General features: G+C 37.1%; 1 protein-coding gene across 2 annotated transcripts in view; it reads right to left on the bottom strand.

The window, feature by feature from the left end:
- ATG2B (autophagy related 2B) overlaps positions 1-22,733 on the bottom strand; it is an 81,834-nt gene that overhangs the window by 12,038 nt on the left and 47,063 nt on the right. For both annotated transcript variants that reach the window (XM_023205582.3, XM_026455330.1), the window contains exons 21-36: positions 22,088-22,238; positions 20,938-21,137; positions 20,698-20,778; positions 18,880-18,986; positions 18,621-18,713; positions 17,656-17,726; positions 17,124-17,200; positions 16,705-16,875; positions 15,067-15,208; positions 12,407-12,609; positions 11,287-11,513; positions 10,190-10,298; positions 8,756-8,950; positions 7,694-7,795; positions 2,203-2,281; positions 1,678-1,885 (exon numbers count right to left, since the gene is read on the bottom strand). In XM_023205582.3, coding sequence (XP_023061350.2) covers positions 1,678-1,885; positions 2,203-2,281; positions 7,694-7,795; positions 8,756-8,950; positions 10,190-10,298; positions 11,287-11,513; positions 12,407-12,609; positions 15,067-15,208; positions 16,705-16,875; positions 17,124-17,200; positions 17,656-17,726; positions 18,621-18,713; positions 18,880-18,986; positions 20,698-20,778; positions 20,938-21,137; positions 22,088-22,238 — 2,216 coding nt within the window. The remainder of the gene's footprint in view (positions 1-1,677; positions 1,886-2,202; positions 2,282-7,693; positions 7,796-8,755; positions 8,951-10,189; positions 10,299-11,286; positions 11,514-12,406; positions 12,610-15,066; positions 15,209-16,704; positions 16,876-17,123; positions 17,201-17,655; positions 17,727-18,620; positions 18,714-18,879; positions 18,987-20,697; positions 20,779-20,937; positions 21,138-22,087; positions 22,239-22,733) is intronic.

Raw genomic sequence — 22,733 nt, 5'->3', positions numbered from 1 at the left:
TCCCCTGAATACTCAGCTCCATTTGGCTGTCTGGCCAGTACCCTCTCAATACGCTCCTTTCTCACTCTTTTTTTTCTCCATGGCACGTATTAATAGGACAAACCATTTATTTTAATTATTTGTAATCTCAATTTGTAAACTCAATTAAATATTTTCTCTATTTTGTTCATTTGTGCCTACATCAAAACCTGGTATACAGTTAAAGTGCTCAATAAATATTTGTAAAATGAATAAATGTTTGGAGGAAGGGGGCTCTCATGACATCACTAAAAACTGTACTGGATTTTCTGAATTGGGGATAAGAAGATCTGTGTTCTAGTTGTTCCTTGGCCACTAACTGTGGTCTTAAGCAAGTCAACTCATCTCTCTGGGCATTCACTTACTCATTTGTAAGGTGTGTAATTTAGACTATGGCACTGATTAGGAGTCTTTGAGAGTACAAATGAAATCTATAAGCTATTCTCAATATTTTAAATAGTCTAATGGAAAAAATAAACATTTACTTAAGTAAGTATAGGGCTTGTGTACTTTTTAAATGTAAATATATGAGGAACCCAACTTCCTTTGGGCTAAAAAAAAAAAGAAAAAGGCAAAATTCTTTGCTTTCAGGCCCATGTTTACAAAAATCAAATTGGCAGTTTATAAATGTGACTAATAAAATAAGAATGCAAATTACCACTTAAGATATGTTTTTGTAAAAATAAAAGGATCAATGTAGGAAATTAATTTTAAAAGGTCCTTCCTTTGGTGGTGGAAAGATTTAGAACCACCAGAAATCATCTATTCCAAGATCTTTCCAATTATCATATTCCATTTTTTCTACCTATTTTTATCACTACGCAAAATATTTAAAATGTGACAACCCTTCCAAGTAGTAATACTGCTGACTTTGGCCCATACCTAAAGTCTAACTTCAGAACCTAGAGAGAAAGAAATCAGGAACCTGGGATGTGTGAGAAAGCAGCACAGAAAATCAGGGAAGATGTAACTGTTCCTCATAACAAAGGGGCACTGATCTTCGATCCCTTCTCTTTCCCATAGGGCCAAGCCACCATCCCTACCATCAAGGGCTGGAAAAGAAAGAAGACGAGAAGAATGAACAGGTCTGGAGATGAGGAAACTGCAGTGTGCTGTGTTCGAGCTGGCCCAGCCGCTGGGCAGCAGTCACAGCTGACAGCAGCAGCAATGGGGACCTGGGTCCCCCAATAGTGCCCACTGAGCGGGGAGGGAAGGGTCAGGAAAGACACACAACGACTGGGAAGGGCTGACAGAGAAAACAGGTAGAAAATCCCCACAAAGGAAAAGACAGACAGGTATAGCCAGGTTGAGATACGTAAATGAAAAAAAGCAAAAGGATGATATCCTATTGGTCTGGTACAAACACGCCATAACACTGCTGGAAAGAGGGGACAGAGGAGAAAAAGAAGGAAGAAGCTAGAAGAAAAGGAAATTCCTGCCAGGGAATCGAAAGAGAGATGAATTTTGAACCAGGTTACTATGTGCAAATAAGGGGGATGCAATTAGATGGGGACCACATACAGATAAATACACCAGCTGATGATTTGGCAGTGCAAAGAAAAGCTGATGGAACCTCACAATTACCAGCACACACACATCACAGAACAATCTTCAAAAGTCTAAAATAACTTCATTTGTTATTAAAACTAAATTAGTTACCTAAAAAACACAGGCTGATCCCTAAAAGATGCTTCTTCAGCAGAGAAGTTCTTCTCTTCCGTGCCATTCACCACTTCCACTGAATTGGCACTATCATTCTGGGAAGGTTGTTTTGGCCCAGGGAAAGAAATAACTAGATTTGGCTCCTTTGAGGTACTCAAATGCCTTGGCAAACTGCACGTGACATCAGCTCCAGGAGACTTTTTAACTGAAAATGTAATGTGCATGTTTGAAAAATTAGATATGCTTCTTCTGAGCAACCATTTAAATCAATCTTGATCTAATTTGTTTTCCTACATTTTATTTAATCAAAATACGATTCTTGTTACAGAGAAAATTTGCTTTCACCTTTTAAATTATTACTTTTACATAAACAGCATTTGCAAAAATCAACAAAAATAAACACAGAACACATTTACATAAGTGGGAATAAATATTATAAGTACAGTCTCAAAAAAGCCTCATAACAATTAAAATCAATCCAAGTACTTGGTATAGCCTTTTCAAACTATACATATTTAATACCTTCTGGATCTGGAGTCATTTGAAGCTCTACTTCTGTAGAAAGACTTGTGAAGAAATCCTTCAGGAAGAACAAGGCATCCTAAAATTAAGAGATGTAATTTTAACTAAGGAAGAAAAAAAATCACCTATTTCTAAAACTATGAAACAAAGTATCTTAAACTCATATATGTTACTCATTGTTCAAATATAGCTACAATTTACTGAATCCTTTCTCTATGCCAGTCATTATTCCTATTCTTCCCCCGACCACATACACGCACACACAGATACACACTTCCCTTTTAATTCTCATAACTCTATGAGGAAATTAATTTATAGGTATGAAAATTGAGAGACAGAATTAAAGATTACAAAGGTAAAAAGGACTAAATCAAAGTACATTTGAGTTTTCTTAGAAATGGAGCACTCTCACTCTTGGCACTAGCTCTCATTCTGCATTGTGGTGATAAGATTACCAACAATCATGTGCTGGACATTTTTTTTTTTTTTTTTTTTTTTTGAGACGGAGTCTGGCTTTGTTGCCCAGGCTGGATTCTGGCTGTTGCCCAGGCTGGAGGGCAGTGGCGCGATCTCAGCTCACTGCAAGCTCCGCCTCCCGGGTTCATGCCATTCTCCTGCCTCAGCCTCCCGAGTAGCTGTCACAACAGGCGCCCACCACCACGCCCGGCTAATTTTTTGCATTTTCAGTAGAGATGGGGTTTCACCATGTGTACACTTTTAAGTGTCTTCAAAGTTCCAAATGACTTACTTCTGCTTTTATCATACATTATATTGCCTTAATACATTTCATCATTGAACATGATATTCAAAATAATCAAAATAATCCATTCAGTATGGTCTCTCCTGAAATTACATAATTACAAACAAAAACTGCATGGCTCCATCTTCACATTGTATGTACAAGCCATATTTGCCCATTATTGGCAGGTTCGTTTTGCCTATCTCACTCAAACTGACAAATATATCTTCGAGGACATATTTGTATACATGCCTGAGCCTGATCTTATTCTTTCATTAAAAAAAATCCTAAACTGGCTGGGTGTGGTGTTCACACCTGTAATCCCAACACTTTCGGAGGCTGAGGCAGGCAGATCAGGAGGTCAGGAGTTTAAGACTGGCCTGGCCAACACAGTGAAATCCCACGTCTACTAAAAACACAAAAAATTAGCTGGGCATGGTGGCAGGCACCTGTAATCCCAGCTACTCGGGAGGCTGAGGCAGGAGAATCACTTGAACCTGGGAGGCAGAAGCTGCAGTGAGCAGAAATCGCACCACTGCACTCCAGCCCGGGCAATAGTGCGAGACACCGTCTCAAAAAAAAAAAAAAAAAAAAAAAAAAAAAAAACCCTAAACTAACAGAAAACATTAACACTGTGCCAAAATGCAATGTGAAGGGTCAAAATATTTGGTGGCACACCAAAACAGTTTGACAATTCCAAAAGCTCTGTCTACTGATCACATAGCTAAGAACTACAAATGATGCAAATGAGAAGGATATTCTAAGTAACATGCATATGGGAGACTAAGCAATGGACTGCAGAGCAAGCAGATGATTTCTACAGTAGGGGAAATATTCTGGTTCTGAAGCAGGGTAGTGGGTTCATGAATTGTTCATTATATTGTTATGTTTTACATATATATTCATGTATGTATTTTATATATTTTTCCACTATATGCATTTAACATATATAATTCCTATTATACCAAATATTACATGTTTACAGTTTAACAGCACACAAAATACTATTCTTTGGCCACTAGATGGTGATATTTTAATGCCATAAATGGTGGGACTCCATGATTATCTTCAAAAAAACAGCAAATTTTCAGGTATCAATTTGCTCTTTAAGAAAAAAAGGGGGGGGAACCAAAGAGACAATAGTTTCTACACATTTTTCACCACAAATGCAAAAAACAACAGATAAAGAGATGCTAATCACCAGCTTTTTAAAATGTTCTCAAAATTTTTTGATTTTAGTATATATGCTAAACTCTTTACAAATCAGTAAGATCAATAAAATTTTTACATTTCATTTCATTTCATTTCATTTTATTTCATTTTATTTTATTATTTTATTTTACAGATGGGGGTCTCGCTCTGTCACCCAGACTGGAGTACAATAGTGTGATCATGGCTCACTGCAGCCTCCACCTCCTGAGTTCAAGCGATCCTCCCACCTCAGCCTCCTGAGAAGCTGGGAATACAGGCAGGCACCACCATGCCTGGCTAATTTTTTTTCTATTTTTTGTAGAAACAAGACCTCACTATGTTGCCCAGGCTGCTCTTGAACTTCTAGGCTCACGCAATCCTCCTGCCTTGGCCTCCCAAAGTGGTGGGATTACAGGCAATGAGTAACCCGCATCCGACCCAAACAACCCAATTTTAAAACTAGCAAGACACAGACACTTCACAAACACGAAAGAAAATACACAAATGGCTAATAATGCACATAAAAAGATGCTCAGCATCACCTGTTATCAGGGAGATTCCATTTAAAACCACAGTGTACACAAAGCATACCAGCTCAAATTTAAAAAACGACAATACCAAGTTTGGCAAGGCTATGAAGCAGCCGCAGCTCTCATGGTTATTGGTGGGAATGTGCAATGCAGCAGCCACTGTGAAGAGCTGTTTGGCAGCTTCTTAAGACAGCTCAGCATACACCTATCTTATGACCCAGAAATTCTACTCTTACATGTGTATTTATTCAACCAAGATAAACGAAAACGTATGCCCATAAAAAGACTTCTACATAAATTTCCTAACAGCTTTATTCCTGAGACCCAATACCATGGAGCAACTTCAATGTGAACCAGCAGGTAAACAGATAAACTGTGGTATATCCACAGCGAAATCCTACTCAGCAATAAAAATGAATGTGGATACATGCTACAACATGGATGGATCTCAAAGACTTAAGGGTAAGTACAGGAAGTCAAGTACAATTCCATTTACATGAAGTTGCAGAACAGGAGACAACTAATCTATGGTGACCAAAAGATCAGTCAGTAGTCACTTTGGGATGGTGAAGATGAGCTACGAAGGGACATGAGTGGAGTCTTCAGGGTAAGGAAAATGTTTTATATCTCAACTGGGGTAGTAGCTTCTCAAGTGTGTAAATCTGTGAAACCTCCACTGAACACTTAAAAGCTGTGCACTTTAGTGTATGTAAATTATACCTCAATGCAATCAATTTTTTAAAACTTTAAAAAATTGTTTATGCTAAACTTTGACTGTAAAATATGTCTAGTTTGAAGATCCTATGATACACGATATTAATACTGCACTATGACTTACAGTGTTAAAAGAATTCCTTTTAATGTCACAATCAAGGAAGCAACGATGACGAAAAACACAATTGTGCAAACTGGCGCTCTGTATTCATCCTATACAGCCTGGGTTGAGCACTTACTTATCTTATTTAGCAGAATGGTCTCCCAATCCCAGTCCACAATCAGAATAAAGCTTTTGGTACCTTTACAAAAATCTTCACCTGCCTAGCTCCACTGCACTCCTTAAGATTCACCTTGAATGTCACCACCTCCAGAAAGCCTTTCCTGAGCATCCCTCACCCTTCCAGACTCCCAGTCTAGGTTAAGAGCCGTCTTCTGGTCAGGCATATCATCCCATACCTATCTGTATTACTTGCACTCAATCACAGCACATCAAAACTATCTCTTTATGTCAGTCTTCTATAAAGAGATCCTTGAAGATAGAGATGTCTTACTCATCTTTGTATCCCCAGCATCCTAGCGTAAAACCTAGGACAAGGTAGGTATTCACCAAATGGTTTTGAATGAATTGATACACTTTCCCTGCAGAGTTCCCGGCAGTACAAAACTAAAATGGACAACAGGCTAGCAGAGTCAGGAAATCTGGCCCCCTTCCTATTTTGAATCTCAAACTGCCTAGTTGTATGACCTCCATCATCCACTTATCCACCAGATGGGACTCATTCCGTCTGCAATGCTTATTGCCTGCCCTATGGGAACACTGAGCTTTCGAAGCAGTTGCACTTAACTTCAGTAGCAATGCAGCTTTTTCCAAAACATGAAAGAATAATGTGTTGCTTTCATACTTCACATGATTCAATTAAGATGAGTAAGTGGCGATGTACTTGGTTAGAAAAATAATACTCGAAGCATTATCATTCACCAACTGATTTGTTTTCACAAGAAAAAATAAACAAAAATATTTGGTTTTCTACTCAGATGACCATTTACTATCCCAAAATATGGTATAGCAATCTTAAAAGAGGCAAACTAAAAAGAATTTTTGTGTTAGGTGATATCGCTCATTAACACTTACTTCACAGTACATTTTCTCTAAGATAGTGCCTACTTTTTGTTTATAAATACTATTTTAAGCTCATTCTTGAAATATTTGTTACGTGCTTTTATTCAAGTTTTATTTAAACAACTAATGAACATTATTCAATCAGTACTATTTAAGCAAATTAATAACATCCACTCCACAAATAAATACTTCGACACCTGAGCTCATATCAACACAATTTCTGTCAAGAGGGTTTTGTTATTTCAAAGCAGATTAGTTAAAAACTCCATTTATGTTCTGCAGTTATCATATGCTATGTTATTATTAAATAACAACAGTTAACATTACTGATCCCTAATCTAGTGTGTCAGGCACCCAGCTAATGTTTTTCACACACTGACTTACTTAAACTTCATTTTAAAAGCATTATGATACACGTATTACTACTTCTCCCATTTTATCAATGAAGGAACTAAGGCTTGGAGGTGTTAAGTAACTTACCCAAAGCCACACAACTTAGTAAAAGCTACAGAACTAAGACTGGAACCCAGGTCTGACTCCAAACCCATGCTTCTCACCATGATATTACTATACCTTGGCTAAGCATCCTATTTTCATACACCTTGGGAAAAAGTTTCTGGAAGAGGTACCAGCTATGTTTTAAACAGCTCTCTGGGTCAAAGCAAAGTCCAGAATTTGTTGGAATGCCTGCTAGAATATGGGAAAGTGGATTTCACTGTGCCCAATCCCAATTTTTTTTTTAGGGAAAGTCTAAATCTCTGTTGTTTCTGACTTCTTTATGTATACCAATTTACTCATTTCTCATTTTGCCCAGCACAGAAAGAATTCTCTTCCAGATGCTTCAATGAAGACAGAGCAGCATTCAATTCATCAGGGAATCCTCTAATACGCTCTGAAAATATATGCATATCTGAACTGGGAGTACAGTACTTAAGGATTAGAGAACAAGAAGCAGGCATTAAGGTCTACATCACACCATGAGTAGGAGACTGGGGAATAACATCTAATGATGTTTACTCACCCACAGTTCAGATTCCAAACATCTAATGAATTTGCCCTATTCTTTATCAGAAGTTTGCTTTAAGTATGTAACCGCCATAAAAGTTCAATAATGATAAACATCGCAATTCCCTTATTCTGAACATGCAGTCTATATCTAACTGTAACAGCAGTTATCACGCTCATGCTACAAACCTGGTCAATATTGAGGCGGAGCGGCATCAGCGACACTCTCAAGCAGCACTCCTGTGGGGACCTGCCAGATTCTGGACACACGTGTAAGGCTTTCACTGTCAACTACAAGGCAAGAAAGAGAATAGCATTTTTCTACAATAATATGATGACCTTCTTCTCTTTAAAAATGAGGAAAAAAAGAAAAATTCCTATTCCTATACTGTATGAGAAAAAGAGGAATTGTTCACCCTCTTTTCTTAAAAGACTGAATCAAACATTTTTGGGTCACATGCCCCTATCAATAATCTGATTAAAGGCTGGGCACGATGGCTCATGGCGGTAATCTCAACACCTTGGGAGGCCAAGGTGGGAGGATTACTTGAGTTCAGGAGTTCCAGACCAGCCTGTGAAACATACAAAAACCCTATCTCCACAAAAAAACAAAAAATTAGCCAGGCACAGTGGTGCATGCCTGTAGTCCCAGCTACTCAGGAGGTTGAATGGGAGGAAGTTTGAGCCCAGGAGGTCGAGGCTGCACTGAGCCATGATCTGCACTCCAGCCTGGGTTACTGGAGTGAGACACTGTCGGGGGCGGTGAGGGGAGGGGAACTGCTTAAAGATATAGACTCTCTTTAGAGGAAAAATTGCAAATGGATAATGTTGTACTTAGTAACAGGAGTTTACTGAAACCCTGAAGCTAACCATAGGCCCATATTCCAAAATCAAATTCTATGAAGGACCTCCAAAGTCCTGAATGAATCATTTCTACCTTACCAAGATGTAAAGAGTGTTAGAAATCTGGAACACCTTCAGCAATACTACATATTTTGTACAGATCACTAGGGACTTCTAGTTTTCCTCAGATATCAATTTATTAGCAATTAGAGTTAATGGACCCTAGAAGTGACATACAAAATAATTTTTTAAACATAAAACTTTAAGCAATACATTTAAAAGGGATTTTCCACATTAAAATGAGAAAAGATATCTAGTAATTTTCCCTACTTTAACTCTCCTGCAGTTAGATATAATAAAAACACGTTTCCAAAACTAACATAACAAAACAATGAGGTTAACTCTTACCATGTTGGAGTGAGCTTTTCGAGGCATTTCTTTACTACAATACAGGTATAAAAATTTATTCATTTGTGATGTTGCCAAACGATCTCGAATCTCAAGATCCTGAACAATGAACACCTGCCGGGAGACCGGGTGTTCTGAGAGGCTGGAATCACAGTCAGGTTTGCATGGGGGGTAGACTTCATGCTGAAACTTCACCTTAACAGATAAGGAGAACGAACGTGGAACAATTCTTTACATTTTATTAAATTGTATTTTCTCTTTAAAATGCAAAATATCACTCATCTTTCCTTTGAATTCTACCTCAGCTTATGATTCCACCTTCAAAAAAATCAACAACATGACATTCCTTCACTTGTTCACTCATTTATTAATCTACAGTGCTCCCTGCTTGTCCAAGGTTTTGCTTTACACAGTCTGTTACCCATAGTCAACTGAGGTCCAAAAATATTACAGTATTTTGAGACCAAGAGAAACACCTTTTACATAACTTTTATTGTAGTATACTGTTATAATTGTTCTATTTTATGATTCATTATTGTTGTTAATCTCTTACTGTGCCTAACTTAGAAATTAAACTTTATCTTAGGTATGTATAAATAGGAAAAAACACAGTATACATTAAGTTCAGTACTATCTGCAGTTTCAGGCATCCACTGATACTATTACCATGTATGCCTGTGGATAAGGGGGACTATGTGGACCCTACCATACACAGAGAAGCTTGACTAATATTTCTTATTTGACCTTGGTAAAATCCCTTATTTCCAAGGAAAATTCTCAGTAGGAATAAGACATAAAATTGTTATCTTGCATACCTATGAAATTGCTTTAGAATGAATCAACAGAGGCAGGGTTCAAGTTCCAAAAGGAGGCAGAGATATGATTAAATACATGGAATTGTCATCACTACAATATTGCTATGCTAACTATCCTAAAATATGACACTTGGTACAATCTCAGACAAGCTAGTAGAATTAAATGCATGTGACGCCATCAGTGGTCTGGCCTTACTGGTCTCTAGTCATTCACAAAGGACCTGCCAGATGCACTGTCCAAACACAGGCTTTCCCAGACAGATGCTCTAGGATGGCATCTCCTCAGTCTGACCCTACTTCAGACTTCCTGAATCAGAAACTCTGGGGTGGAGTCCAGAAACCTGTGTTTTAATAAGCCCTCCAGGGGATTCTGAGCTTGCTCAACTCTGAGAACCACTGCTCTACAGGTAGCCCATGCAAACAAAAATAAAAGAAAAACACCTCAGTCTTCTTAGAACATTTGAGAATGAAAAAGAGGTAAGAGTTTTATACAAGATCCTTGCACTTTCCCAATCCAAAGGGTTGGGACTTAAGGCTCAAGACTACATGGTGGGGGATAACAAAAGAACCCCCACAATGTCCTACTTAAGTGGATTTTTCCTTTCAAATGCCATCTTACCTTGCTGAGCTGTATTTCCATTAAAAAGTCATGGTTCCTTCCTTTTCCCCCACATACTGTATTACGTCCATGTCTTGTGGGTGTGTGAGAAGGCGAACTGTGCGGACTACTAAAATGAGCAACAACAACAAAAAAAACCCTTTTGTTAAAGGAATATTCAAAGAAAGTCAATGAATCACATTAAGGAGAACGATAAGATGAAAGACAAAGTAAGAGTACAGAGCTATCAGAACACTGCCACAAATTACTAGAAACCAAAACCGTATCTTCTTTACTCTGGAGACATTGAAAACACACATTTTATTATTGTCATTAGAGTAATCATCTGCTTGCTAAATACTCAAAACTACCGGAAAAGCTAATCATGATGCTGGGATCCATATCACAGGATACACTTAGAAATAAGACCTCCTTATGAGCTTCTTGTTACTTTGGAAACCCTTTATAGTCAGAGCACAAGTCCCTGGCATCCCAACTAATACACAAAATAATTATAGTAAAGTTCGATGTGTTTTAAAATCACTTTTAAGTAGAAAAAGTTGCTGAACCATTGTGTCAAATGTTACTGCTCCATGCAGCCTCCATGCCATGCCCCACCTCAAAAAAGAAGTCTGTCCCCTACACAGATTCTGTCCACCTGATTCTCTCCCAGCGACCGGCACACTGCACTTGTCTCACAGGCGCTCAATGACCACTGACTCTCTGCTCAGTGCACTGCTGGATGCTGGGGACAGGGTATGCCCGGGCCCCACCTCCTGACACACTTCCTGCATTTCACTGCCCTCTGTCACTCACATGACTCACAGGACTTACTTATTTTTGTGAAGTAAATACATGGTAGATACCTGAAAATTTCTGCTGAATGAAAATGACAAAAGTCAACATTTTAGTAAAAATATGAATAATACAAATAAGTTCACAATTGGAAAACTGTAAGAGTGACATTTAAATTAGTTTTTAATACTACTTTATTAATAATTCTTAAAACGATAAATTCTATTTTTTGCCCTCTAAAGGGGAAATGGAAAATTCTATTTATTTTTCTATGAAAAGAATATATTGGCCTGCCAAGTAAACTTATATAGTAATTAACTTACATATAACTTTTAGCCGGAGAAGTGGGAGGGACTGTTCCAAAATCCTTTCCTCCATAAAGATGCCAGACAAGAGAGACCTCCTTCACCACATAGCGAATCACAGGAATGGGAAAGTGTAAGGGGGCTTTGCTCGTATCGGTCTTCTTAACGGGCAGACTGAAATAATTGTCTCGTATCACAATTGCATCATCAACCATGATTTTTATAACTGGTTCCTCTTCCTTCTCCTAAAATAAACAAACAGGTAACACATACTCTCTTTTCTAATTAGAAACAACTGATTATGCTGCGCATCTCAAGGGGCATTCTTGCTTCTACATTCTTTTTAATAATTCCAATATATAAAATAACGTGCTGGTTACTGACATTAGTCATCACAAAGATATTCTGCCTCATTAACCATAAAATAAACTCTCTTTGTTCTACGTAAACCACTCCACAAGGATTTTTTATGGTTTACAATTCTGCTTTCACTACTTGTTTGATAATAAAAAAGCAAAAATTTACTGTGTGGGTATTTTTTTTTTGTTTAAAGTCAATACTGCAAACTAAAAGTTAACAAATTTCAACATATAGATGATATTACCATGTTTTTAATAACAGGTTTATCCTGAGTTTGATTGTTTGGATTTTTAAAAATTTAACCAGAAGGTTCTCAGAACTTAGTAGACAAATACAGTCACCAACTGGACAATTCCTGGAAAGTTTCCAAATACACACACACACCCCTATATCTACACAAACACACCCCAACCATCAGCCTTCACACAAACCACATCTTATCTTTTCCAATTCTTGGACTAGCAATTCTGTGCAGCAGATCCTTCTGCCATTTAATTTCACGATTCTTGAAGAGTCATCTTACTACATAAAAAATCTGGAGTTCAATAATTTATGTTGGAAATTTTGCAAATAACATTCTTCTCTGAGTCTCTAGATGTGTCACAGAAATAGTAAAGTACAGTAACCATTTACAAACTGTCAATAGTATATTAAAAAAACAAAGTAATTCTGAAATATAAAGAATTGACAAAATCAACAGAATTTTCTCCAGGTACCCCTTTGGTCAATCCAATTTGTAACACCATTCAAGACTTCAATAATGTTATTAATTTATTACCTGCATGGTTGCTTTTGGTGCAAAAAGAATGCAAAAGTCATCATTCTCAGTGGGTACGCCTGTCATTGCATCACTGATGAAATGGTGAGAGAATGAGGCATAGGTGGGGCCGGGCTCCTGGGATACATTCCCACTCTCATCAGGAAACAGGAAGAGGTCTGAACAACATGGCTCCTGAATTTGAGATTTTTCATCCAAAACACCTAGATAAAAAGATTACAACATTTTGGCACACTTTGAAATATCAACAACAACAAGCATTTTAACCATGTGTCAGATATATGTTGTGTGCTTTTATCTGCAATATCTCATTTATTTCTTAAAATAAGTCTATGAATCTGAGGCTTAAAGACAGCTTAAGTAACATGAACCAAAACACCTCAGCAAGAGTCAGAAATACATCAAAAACCACTAATAGGTTTTCTAACCTAATAGGTTTTAAAGGCCAGGCATGGGGGCTAACACCTGTAATCCCAGCACTTTAGGAGGCTGAGGTGGGTGGATCGCCTGAGGTCAGGAGTTAAGAGATCAGCCTAGCCAACATGATGAAACCCCGTCTCTACTAAAAATACAAAATTTAGCTGGGCATGGTGGCACACACCTGCAGTCCCAGCTACCTGGGAGGCTGAAGTAGCAGAATCGTTTGAACCCGGGAGGCGGAGGTTGCAGTAAGCTGACATCACACCACTGCAGTCCAGCCTGGGTGACAGAGCAAGACCTTGTCAAAAAAAAAAAACCCTAATAAAAAGATTAATGATAAATTTGAAATGGCAATGTCATAAAGACAGTTTCCTCTCAGTTAGTTGGCGTTGGGGAAGCTCAGGACTTCAGCAGTTGCTAGTTAGTGTTGAGTGGAGTTTTGCCTTAGCCAGGATTTCACCTTTGACAATTCTGTCCTATGGGCGGAGCTCTGGAAGAAACTTCTTGGACAATATTACAATGGGAGGGGAAACTGGTTACATTTAGCAGAGCCTTGCTGAGGGGAAAGAAGAGTAGCTGTTGAGCAAGCATTAGGTGGCAGAGGAGACAGCGATTCAAGTAAGAAAAGACGACCACTTCCTGGGGCCTGGGATACCCAAACTGGACACCTAATCTTAGGCAGCTATCGCAAAAGATTACACATGCACCAAAATCTGTACGTCAACATATATTTTAATATGTTTATATTACATATTTAAGAGTCACTCATACTCATTCTTTCCCCATTCATTCATTAAAACCAAACACTGTGATGGGGCTGAGAACACTAAGCTGAATCAAGATACATTTTGGCTTCAAGAGATTCACAGATTAGATTTCAAATTCTTCTACAGCAGTACCTCAGAATTACTCATCCTTACAGGTACCCAGGGCCTAGTACAGAATCTTGTATATTGAAGCCACCCAGTAAATAAACACTAAATATTCTTTCCCATGTAATTAAGGTAGCTGCTAATATATCTACATATATATATACACACACAAATATAATATAAATACATATATAAATTTATTTATTTCTTTATTTTTGAGACAGAATCTTGCTCTATTACCCGGGCTGGAGTGCAGTGGCACAATCTTGGCTCACTGCAACCTCCGTCTCCTGAGTTCAGGTGACCTTCCCACCCCACCTAAGCCTCCGAAGTAGCTGGGACTACAGGTGCCTGCCAACACACCCCACATCGAGCTTTTTTTTTTTTTTTTAATTGGAGACATGGGGCTTCACCATGTTGGCCAGGCTGGTCTCAAACTCCTGAGTTCAAGTGATCCACCTGCCTCAGCCTCCCAAAGTGCTAGGATTACAGGCATGAGCCACTGTGCCCAGCCTAGCTGCTAATATTTATTACAAATATTGTAGTACATAGAACACTAGAAGTCCCAGTTTGCTTCCTTAGTTCTAATTTATCCTAAATTAGCAAGAAAGCAACAGTTAACACTAGACTTTTAAAACACCATGAAATAATTTTTTAACTACGATTTCCCAATATATACATATAGCTATGACCATTCAATTAGAAAAAAATACTGTTGAAATAGAGGCTTTAAAATGTTTACCTGCTTCCATTTGGCTTTCAAGGATCTCGAATCACCTGGGTCCCTCTTTGCTTATCCAACTTTATTATCTAATTCTTTTCAGCAAGAAGGGAACTTCTGTTTCAGTAACAGCCCGAATATCATGGCTAAACAACTGAGGCTCATGCATGCCTTTGTCTGTGTTCTGTTGATGTTAGTGACCTTGCCAAGATTACCTTCTCCTCCCTCTTTACCTACCTAAATCCCATCCACTTAAAAAAGCCAAGCCATCTTACTTTACTAAAGTCTAATAAAATTATCCCAATCCTTTCCGAACAGCAGAGGATATACCACATTTGAAGTGTTTTCTTACATCATTTATCAATCGGTCTAAGTATTGGCACCAGTCTTGTGACCATTTGTTTTACTAGGCTACAAGCTACCAGAAAACATAAGCTCTGCCTTCTACTCCCTCTGTATCCCCGACATCATCCTGGCCAGAGTTACCTACTTACTAGACACTGAGCAGACACAAGCTGAATGATTAACAGATATCTATAAAAACTCATATGCATCTTTAATAAGTGACTTATTAAGTTTATGAGAACACAAATAATGTAAGCCCCAACATTAACATTAGTGCTCCCTGAGAAGAGTCCTGGTCTTACCATTAGCCTGTGGTTTTACTGACAAGGTGGCTTGTTGCATGTCAATCTCCTCCATAGCATCACTCATCAGATCTCTTAACATTTGTTGATCTGCTTCAGGAAGTACTGGACCACGTGAGGATGATCGACCACTGGAATCTACCTACAGACAAAAAATCTAATTAAAAATAACTGAAAATGCTCTTAAGAAGCAAACTACTTACATTTATTTTTATCCCAGAAACACTGTACAAAAACATCAGAAATAGAAACCTACTCACTTTTCTATGCCCAGCAACAGTTATATTTCAAGTTTTTAGTATTATCACCCTAACAGATACTGGCAAAGAGCAACAAATGTGTCATCACCTCAAAGTGAGCACAGTGAACTGGGATCTTGAAGAGGCAATGCATTTGAAAACAGGGAAGGTGAACAAACTGCAATAAAGCTGTGAAAGGGGATAACTAAATAAGTTTGATCTCCTCAACTCTGATGGTTGCAATGACTTTCATCCCTTTGACATAAAGTTCCTGTAGGTTGAAACCTCATTTCTTGGACACCTAACAACAGTAGGGGAAACACACAGCAGGGGAAAGCTACTAAACGGTGATTCAGAGTTCAGTTCCAACACCCATACCTAACCATTTTGGTTAGTGAACTGTAAATTCATTAAACCCAGATTGTGCTTTTTATATGTGAGTATGACTCTAAAATAGCAAGTTCCAAGCTGAAAGGGATAATTTAAAATAAGAAGAATGTTTTTTAAAAGGGAATAAACAGTAGGAGGGGTGCCATAAATCACCTTATCATGAGAATACAGCAGGAACAAGGAGTCACAAACAGAAATGTAACACAAATAAAGTGTAAAATAATCCTGAACAAAAGAAAACAAACACAATGCCAGTCAGGCATTTACTAGAGTACATAACAGAGGCTCTAGAACATAAAGGGACTGAGAACTCTGTTCATAAGAGAGATCACAAAGAATAACACTGAAAAAGAAAAAGTGCTAAACAAACTGGACATTCTTCAATTTGGACATAAGAGAAGTTAGAAAGGTGATACTTGGGGCAGAAAAGTGCATTGAACTAGGCACCAAAATATCTGGGTTTGCTGCTGTTTCTGCTGTTCATTAGAGCAATCATCTAAATTCTCTGGGTCTTATTAATCATTAACCTCTCTATCTCACCAGGTCATCATGAAAGGAAAAGGAAGTCATATATGAGAAAGTACATTGAAAACTGGATTGTCTTAGAGATAAGAAAAATGAAAATATGATGATATAAATTATGTCCTCTGGTAACAATACTAACACCTGCCATCTATCTTTTCAGAGCATTTTTACATATAACTTGCATAGAACAAGCTTTTATATGATAAATGTTTTCTTTCTTCCCTTAGGACAGATGAAAATAACTTAAGTCTAGAAAAAGAAAAAGTATGATGTTTGTTAAGAAGATTAATGGAAACAAAGAATATCAAATGATTTTCCAAAAAGGCCCATGAAATCACCCTTCCAGACCCTATTATTCTGAAGGTAAGAACAGATGAATGACGTTCAAAGTTTCTTTTCTACCTTATGACTGTCGTGAAGACCTCAATAATGTAAACATGTCACGACATGGCAGGGACTGGAGGAATAACATTGCTGACTGTACCTTAGACCTTCTTTGAAAGGTTCCAGGCTTCATGTCTGCCTTGTTAGGTGTCTGCAAGTCACCATAGCTTGCAATGTACTGAATGAGATTCATTAGCGCAGCACAAGAGTCTGAGCACGTTCTGACATGGATGACATCGCTGGAACAGTGTAACTCAAAGCGGGGCTCAGTCTGGACGAGACACAGAAAAAGGGGTGAAAATGTTTTCCAAATGAGACAGAAATTTCTTTTTTTGCACAGATTTACATGAAATAAGATATATGATAATCTGTCTCGCTACGTTAAAAAAGTATTTAAATAAACCCATTTTTAATATATTTATTTCTGACCAAAATTAGGTACACAGAAAAATGTTAAACTCAATATTTTAATCTCTTAAAAAACAGAACTTAAAATTTTCATTTATTTTAATAACTTACTTGCTCTCCATCAGAATCAGACTTCACTGCAGTAATGGTTAACTCCAAAAGCCCCACATCCATCACACGAACATAATCTAAAATTTTTTAAATTAAGAAAATCTCTGAGTACAGCTTTCAAAAATGTGTGTCCAACCAACACCCAATACAACTAGTATTCCTTTAAAATTCATTGTAGAGTACTACAAATAATTATAATGCGATGAAAATACAGTTTCATCCCATAAAAGTCCTAAAATTCACTTCATTTTTTGTTAGAAACAAAAATTATCTTAAACAAAAATGTGTAGCATATACAGTAATTTGATGTACTTAACTAGCATTATAAGAACATTACAATTTCAAACTGAAAAACCAACATCTGAAAAACTAAGCTGTGAATATATACCACACGATCACTATATACTTAAAGACCCTTTAATCTCTAAGGATCTTTAATAAGATTCTTAGTTCACTAGCATTATCCCAGAGTTAAAATGCTTTAAAATTATTCACACTTCATCTACTCCATTTGTTTTTTTTTAACTCTTACCTCTATTCAGATTTATAGTGACAGTATTGCATTTGTCAGATAGATGTAAAGCAGCTTCATCCAAGATTATTCTGAGGCAAGAAAGATAAAACCAACATCTGAAAAACTAAGCTTTGAGTATCATACCCCATAATCACTATATGCTTAATTGCATCATTCTTTCTGGTATGAACACTGTTGAAATTATAGGCAGTTTCTAGCTTAGTAACTGTCATCTAACATTTTTTAAAAACTGTTTATGAACGCTAGGAATATTTAAATTGTGTGAAGAATTAGATTAAATCATCTACTCAAATTAATTCTAAATTTTTGGCAGTTTTTAAAGAGATGCCCAAATTCACAAGGTTTAAACTATAGTATAAAGATAGAGTGGGCCAGATGTAGCAGCTCACACCTGTAATCCCAGCCGTTTGGGAAGACAAGGCAGGAGGACCAGGAGTTCTCAACTAGCCTGGGCAACATAGCAAGACCCCTTCTCTACAAAACTAAAATTTTTTTTTTCAATCAGCCAGGGATAGTGGTACACGTCTCTAGTCCTAGCTACTCAGTAGGGTGAGGGCAGAAGATTGCTTGAGCTCAGGAGTTGAAAGTTGTAACAAGCTGTGATCATGCCACTGCATTCCAGCCTGGGCCACACAGAGCAAGACCCTGTCTCTAAAATATAAAAAAATTAAATAAAAATTATAAAGTGTAACAGGTACTATGGGAAGTTTACCATATGTTTTAAAATGCAAACTTTTTAAAGAATCTCCAGAATTAATTTCTTCCCTAAAAATGAAATGCAATAATAAATGGGTAGATGAAACATGTCACCTGAGGAAAATTGGGTAACTTGGGTAAAAGGTTATCACTATTAGTAAGAGAACGTTTATTTTAACAAAAAATTGAAACTTTAATAAAATGGTTTAGGTAAATATCAATTGGTATGTTTTGAACAGCCATGTTTAGTATACAGTGAAGTTTACCTGAGAGTTGAGGAAGATTTATCCAATGCAACGCTACTGGAAACACTGAACGTTTCCACGGTAAGAAGAGATCGGATTGGCAAATAAAGGGGTCTAATGCCAAAGAGAAACAAAAGAACGTCAATTTGATATGGCTCCAGAAACTCTTTTGAAAACAACAACAATTTGCACCTTAACTCTACTGAATTATGTATTTTTTTCAAAATTTAGTATGTATTTTAAATAATAAAACTTTATTTTGTTCCATTTGTGAACTTACCTATAATCAAGTGCACAGCTCCAAAGATGAACGTGAAAAGTTGTAAAGGAAGTTGGGGGATTATATCCCAAAACAGGTTCATCAGCAATATTCAAGAAGTATAAAATCTATAATCACAAAAAATTAAAATGCCCTGCTTTAGAAGAAAAAAAAAGGTTTCATATAATATCCTTAATACCAATGTAAACCAGAATATCTCATAGAAAAAAATCATTTAATTGGAAAATCATAACGGTAAAAGGAAAAAAAATCATCATTTTGAAGGAATTAGTTTCAAAAAGTACTTGCATCAGAAAAGAAGGTAATGGATACTGACGGATGTGTTCATTTGTTTGACTATAATAATCATTTTACAATGTATATCAAAACATGTTATTCACTTTATATATAATAAATTTTTTAAAGTATTTGCAAAATTAGAATTTGAAATGAAGAAGCCTATCCGACAACTCCAATGCATAGGAATCTTAGAAAAATCATACCTTATGAAATTAATAACAATATATGCATAATATAATTTCATATTTTTTGGCTTGGAACAATTCTTAGAGAAAATAAATTCTGCTGAAGACTGCTTAAAACTATTAATCTGGCTTCCTATATAACTCATTGTGTGTGGGGGTATTGGTTTTCCATATAAGTCATTGTTGAAGGAAGCTCTTTTTCCTTAATTTACACCTAGCTCAGTCTAAAAACCAGTCCCTCTCACCAACATCTATTCTCTCATATTGCTAATCCAAACAAATAAGGAGGTTCAGATAAATGTCTCCCTTCCAGCTGATTATTCACACTAACCACTTCTCTACTCCTACAAGACAGACAGAAAGTCAGACAGATATCCTCATGTTTCCCAAATGCTTTCATGAGAAAAGCATTTTGAAAACATTCAAGTTTTTAAATAATGTATTATTTTCCCAGCACAATTAAGAAGTTCCCCTTTACAAGAAACATGAGAAGCAATCATAGTGCACTAGTTCTCATTCTCACATAAGGAAAAGCTAACTTCTTCCTCAAAGTCTCCTCTGAAAAATAACCAATTGTATTTTATTACCATAAAATGTTGTTCAACTGGAAATTAATGAGAGAAGTAATGGTAAAATGCTTTAAAGCAACATCATATTATTGGCCTAGGGAATTATATGGACATACTGCACTTAAAGAACTTCTGATTATAAAAGCAATTCAATACACCATTCACTGCTCCTCTATGCCAGGTGTTCTACAAGTCCTGGGATACAGAGTCCCTTCCCTTCCTTTAATGACATAAAAGATAACTCTGTCATTGAGAGGTTTTGAGGACCACACTTTAAGGTAAAAAACCAATTACATTCTGAGGTGATAATACTGTTTTGTTTTGTGTTTTTTTTTTTTTTTTTTTTTTTTGAGACAGAGTTTCACTCTTTCACCCAGACTGGAGTGCAGTGGCGCGATCTCAGCTCACCGCACCCTCCGCCTCCTGGGTTCAAGTAATTCTCCTGCCTCAGCCTCCCCAGTAGCTGGCATTACAGGTGTGTGCCACCATGCCCAGCTAATTTTTATATTTTTAGTAGAGACAGGGTTGACCAAGCTGGTCTCGAACTACTGACCTCAGGTGATCCGCCTGCCTCAGCCTCCCAAAGTGCTGGGATTACAGGCATGAGTCACAGTGCCCAGCCAATACTGTTCTATTTCTTAACCTAAAAGGTGGTGACACAGTAGTATTCACTTCATGATAATTCACTAAGCTGAACATATATGACTTACAAACTTTTCAGTATGTGTATTAGATGTCAATACAAATTTTTAAATAAATTGATACATACATAATAGCTCTCTTACCTGCTCATGCCAGCTAAGCCCAGAAGGAAGCATTCTATGCTGGAGTGTGGCTCCTTTCAGTCCTACGGCAATGAGAAATTCCTATACAGAACAATACAAAGAATGACATTTACCACCATGTAATCCTGTAACTCAAAAGTTTTTCCAAGAAAATAAATATGTTGCCTTTTATGCAATTATTTTTAACTAGAATCAAATCAACAGCAAGTACTTAACGGCATAAAAGTACAAAACACAAACCTTTGTATTGGACTCTGATTTATCAGACAGTATTTTAACGGCAACAGACAGCATATTCAAACTGTCTCCCCCAACTCCATCTGAAGAAGTTCTACTGAGGCCATCTTCTTCAGAGGAATAAATAGTAGGTTCCAACCAGTGTGGGCGGGTTGAGCTGGGCAGTCGTGTTTCTGTCGGGAGTATCACTCCATCCACTATGCCTAGAGATCCACATTGAGGTAAAAACAGTAACAAAATGATTACTTGAAATTAGCTAATCAACTTACATGACTCAAAACAAAACTCCACATACTTCCACTGAATATAACTTAAGGAGGCATGATGACAAAAACCAGCATGGCATTAATAATCTACTACTCTTTGCTAATGTTAGTATGACTGACAGTGCACAGTTTAAAGAAACAAAAAATTCTGAAATGCTAGGAAAATTAAATAGAAAACTATCACAAACATTTCATGTCTATGAAACAAGGTAAACTCAGGTAACTGCTCAAAAAATGGTAAGTTCTATATCTGGAACCAAAAGGAAATATTCCTTAAGGGAGAATAAAGAACATAAAATCTCATCGATTGATGAACGGATACATAAGATCTGATCTATCTTTACAGTGGAATATTATTTGGCAATAAAAAGGAATGAAGTACGGATACAACTTGGATGAACCTTGAAAGCGTGTCAAATGAAAGAAGCCAGTCAAAAAGGCCAAATATTGTATAATTCCATTTATAAGAAACTTCTGAATATGCAAATCCATAGAAATAGAGTGTAGATTAGTGTGTTTATGGGAAGGAGAGAGTGGAAGGGGTGAAAGGTTATCACTAAAGTGTACGAAATTTCTTCATGGGGTAATAAACATGTTTTAAAATTGACTCTGGTGATGGTTGCACAACTCTTGTGAAATACTAAAAACCATTGAAAGGTTTATTTTAAAAGAGTATGGTGTGTGAATTATATCTCAACAAAGCTATTGCAAAAAAAGAACCTGAAGCTGACTTCTAATTTGTAAATATTACTTTGACAGCAGAATCAGAACCCTCCAGAGAAAATAATTTCTAATACCAAAGTTCTGTTCTCAATAGATTTTCTTTGTTAAACAAGAAATTTAAACATGTCGAAAGAGAAGAAAACCAAGACACATGCTTGTCCTACCTTTGTGGTATAGACTGAAACTGCTAGAATGAAGGCAAATGTAGTGCTTGTCATCAAAACCTTCATATTTTGTCACGCAAAATAATGAACCACTATTGAACTCTAACCAGAATTCACCATGCTTGTTTTCCAACAGATCTCCATTATCTTGCTAGTAAAAACATCAGAAAAACACATAAGTTATTATTTAAATGCAGAAAAGTAAGCATGTTCCTTGAGATGCTCTTTGTTGGTTCAGCTTAGGAAAATCTCCCATATTGCAGCAAAGCAGTCTAATCCTTGAACCATTCAATATCATGGTAAAAAATAAAACTGGATAACTTATATGCTATGTGGAACCTCTTCTATCAGATGAATCTCTGTACTTTGTTGTCACCCCAGAAGCAGAATTAGCACCTGTTTTCCAAAGGGAGAGCCACACAAAGTCTGATCTGCAATGAAAGCTAAATCCCCAAAGTTGCTGTCATCATGGTTTGCCCCAGAACACTGGTCTTCATCAGTCCCTGAAACAACCTCAAAATATCAAATACTGGCCAGGTGCGGTGGCTCACACCTGTAATCCCAGCACTTCGGGAGGCCGAGACGGGCGGATCACGAGATCAGGAGATTGAGACCATCCTGGCTAACACGGTGAAACCCCGTCTCT

Source organism: Piliocolobus tephrosceles, chromosome 6 (genome assembly GCF_002776525.5).
Source record: "Piliocolobus tephrosceles isolate RC106 chromosome 6, ASM277652v3, whole genome shotgun sequence".
Taxonomy (NCBI): Eukaryota; Metazoa; Chordata; class Mammalia; order Primates; family Cercopithecidae; genus Piliocolobus; species Piliocolobus tephrosceles.
The sequence above is the reverse complement of the archived record's forward strand: the minus strand, read 5'-3'. Positions and strand labels throughout refer to the sequence as shown.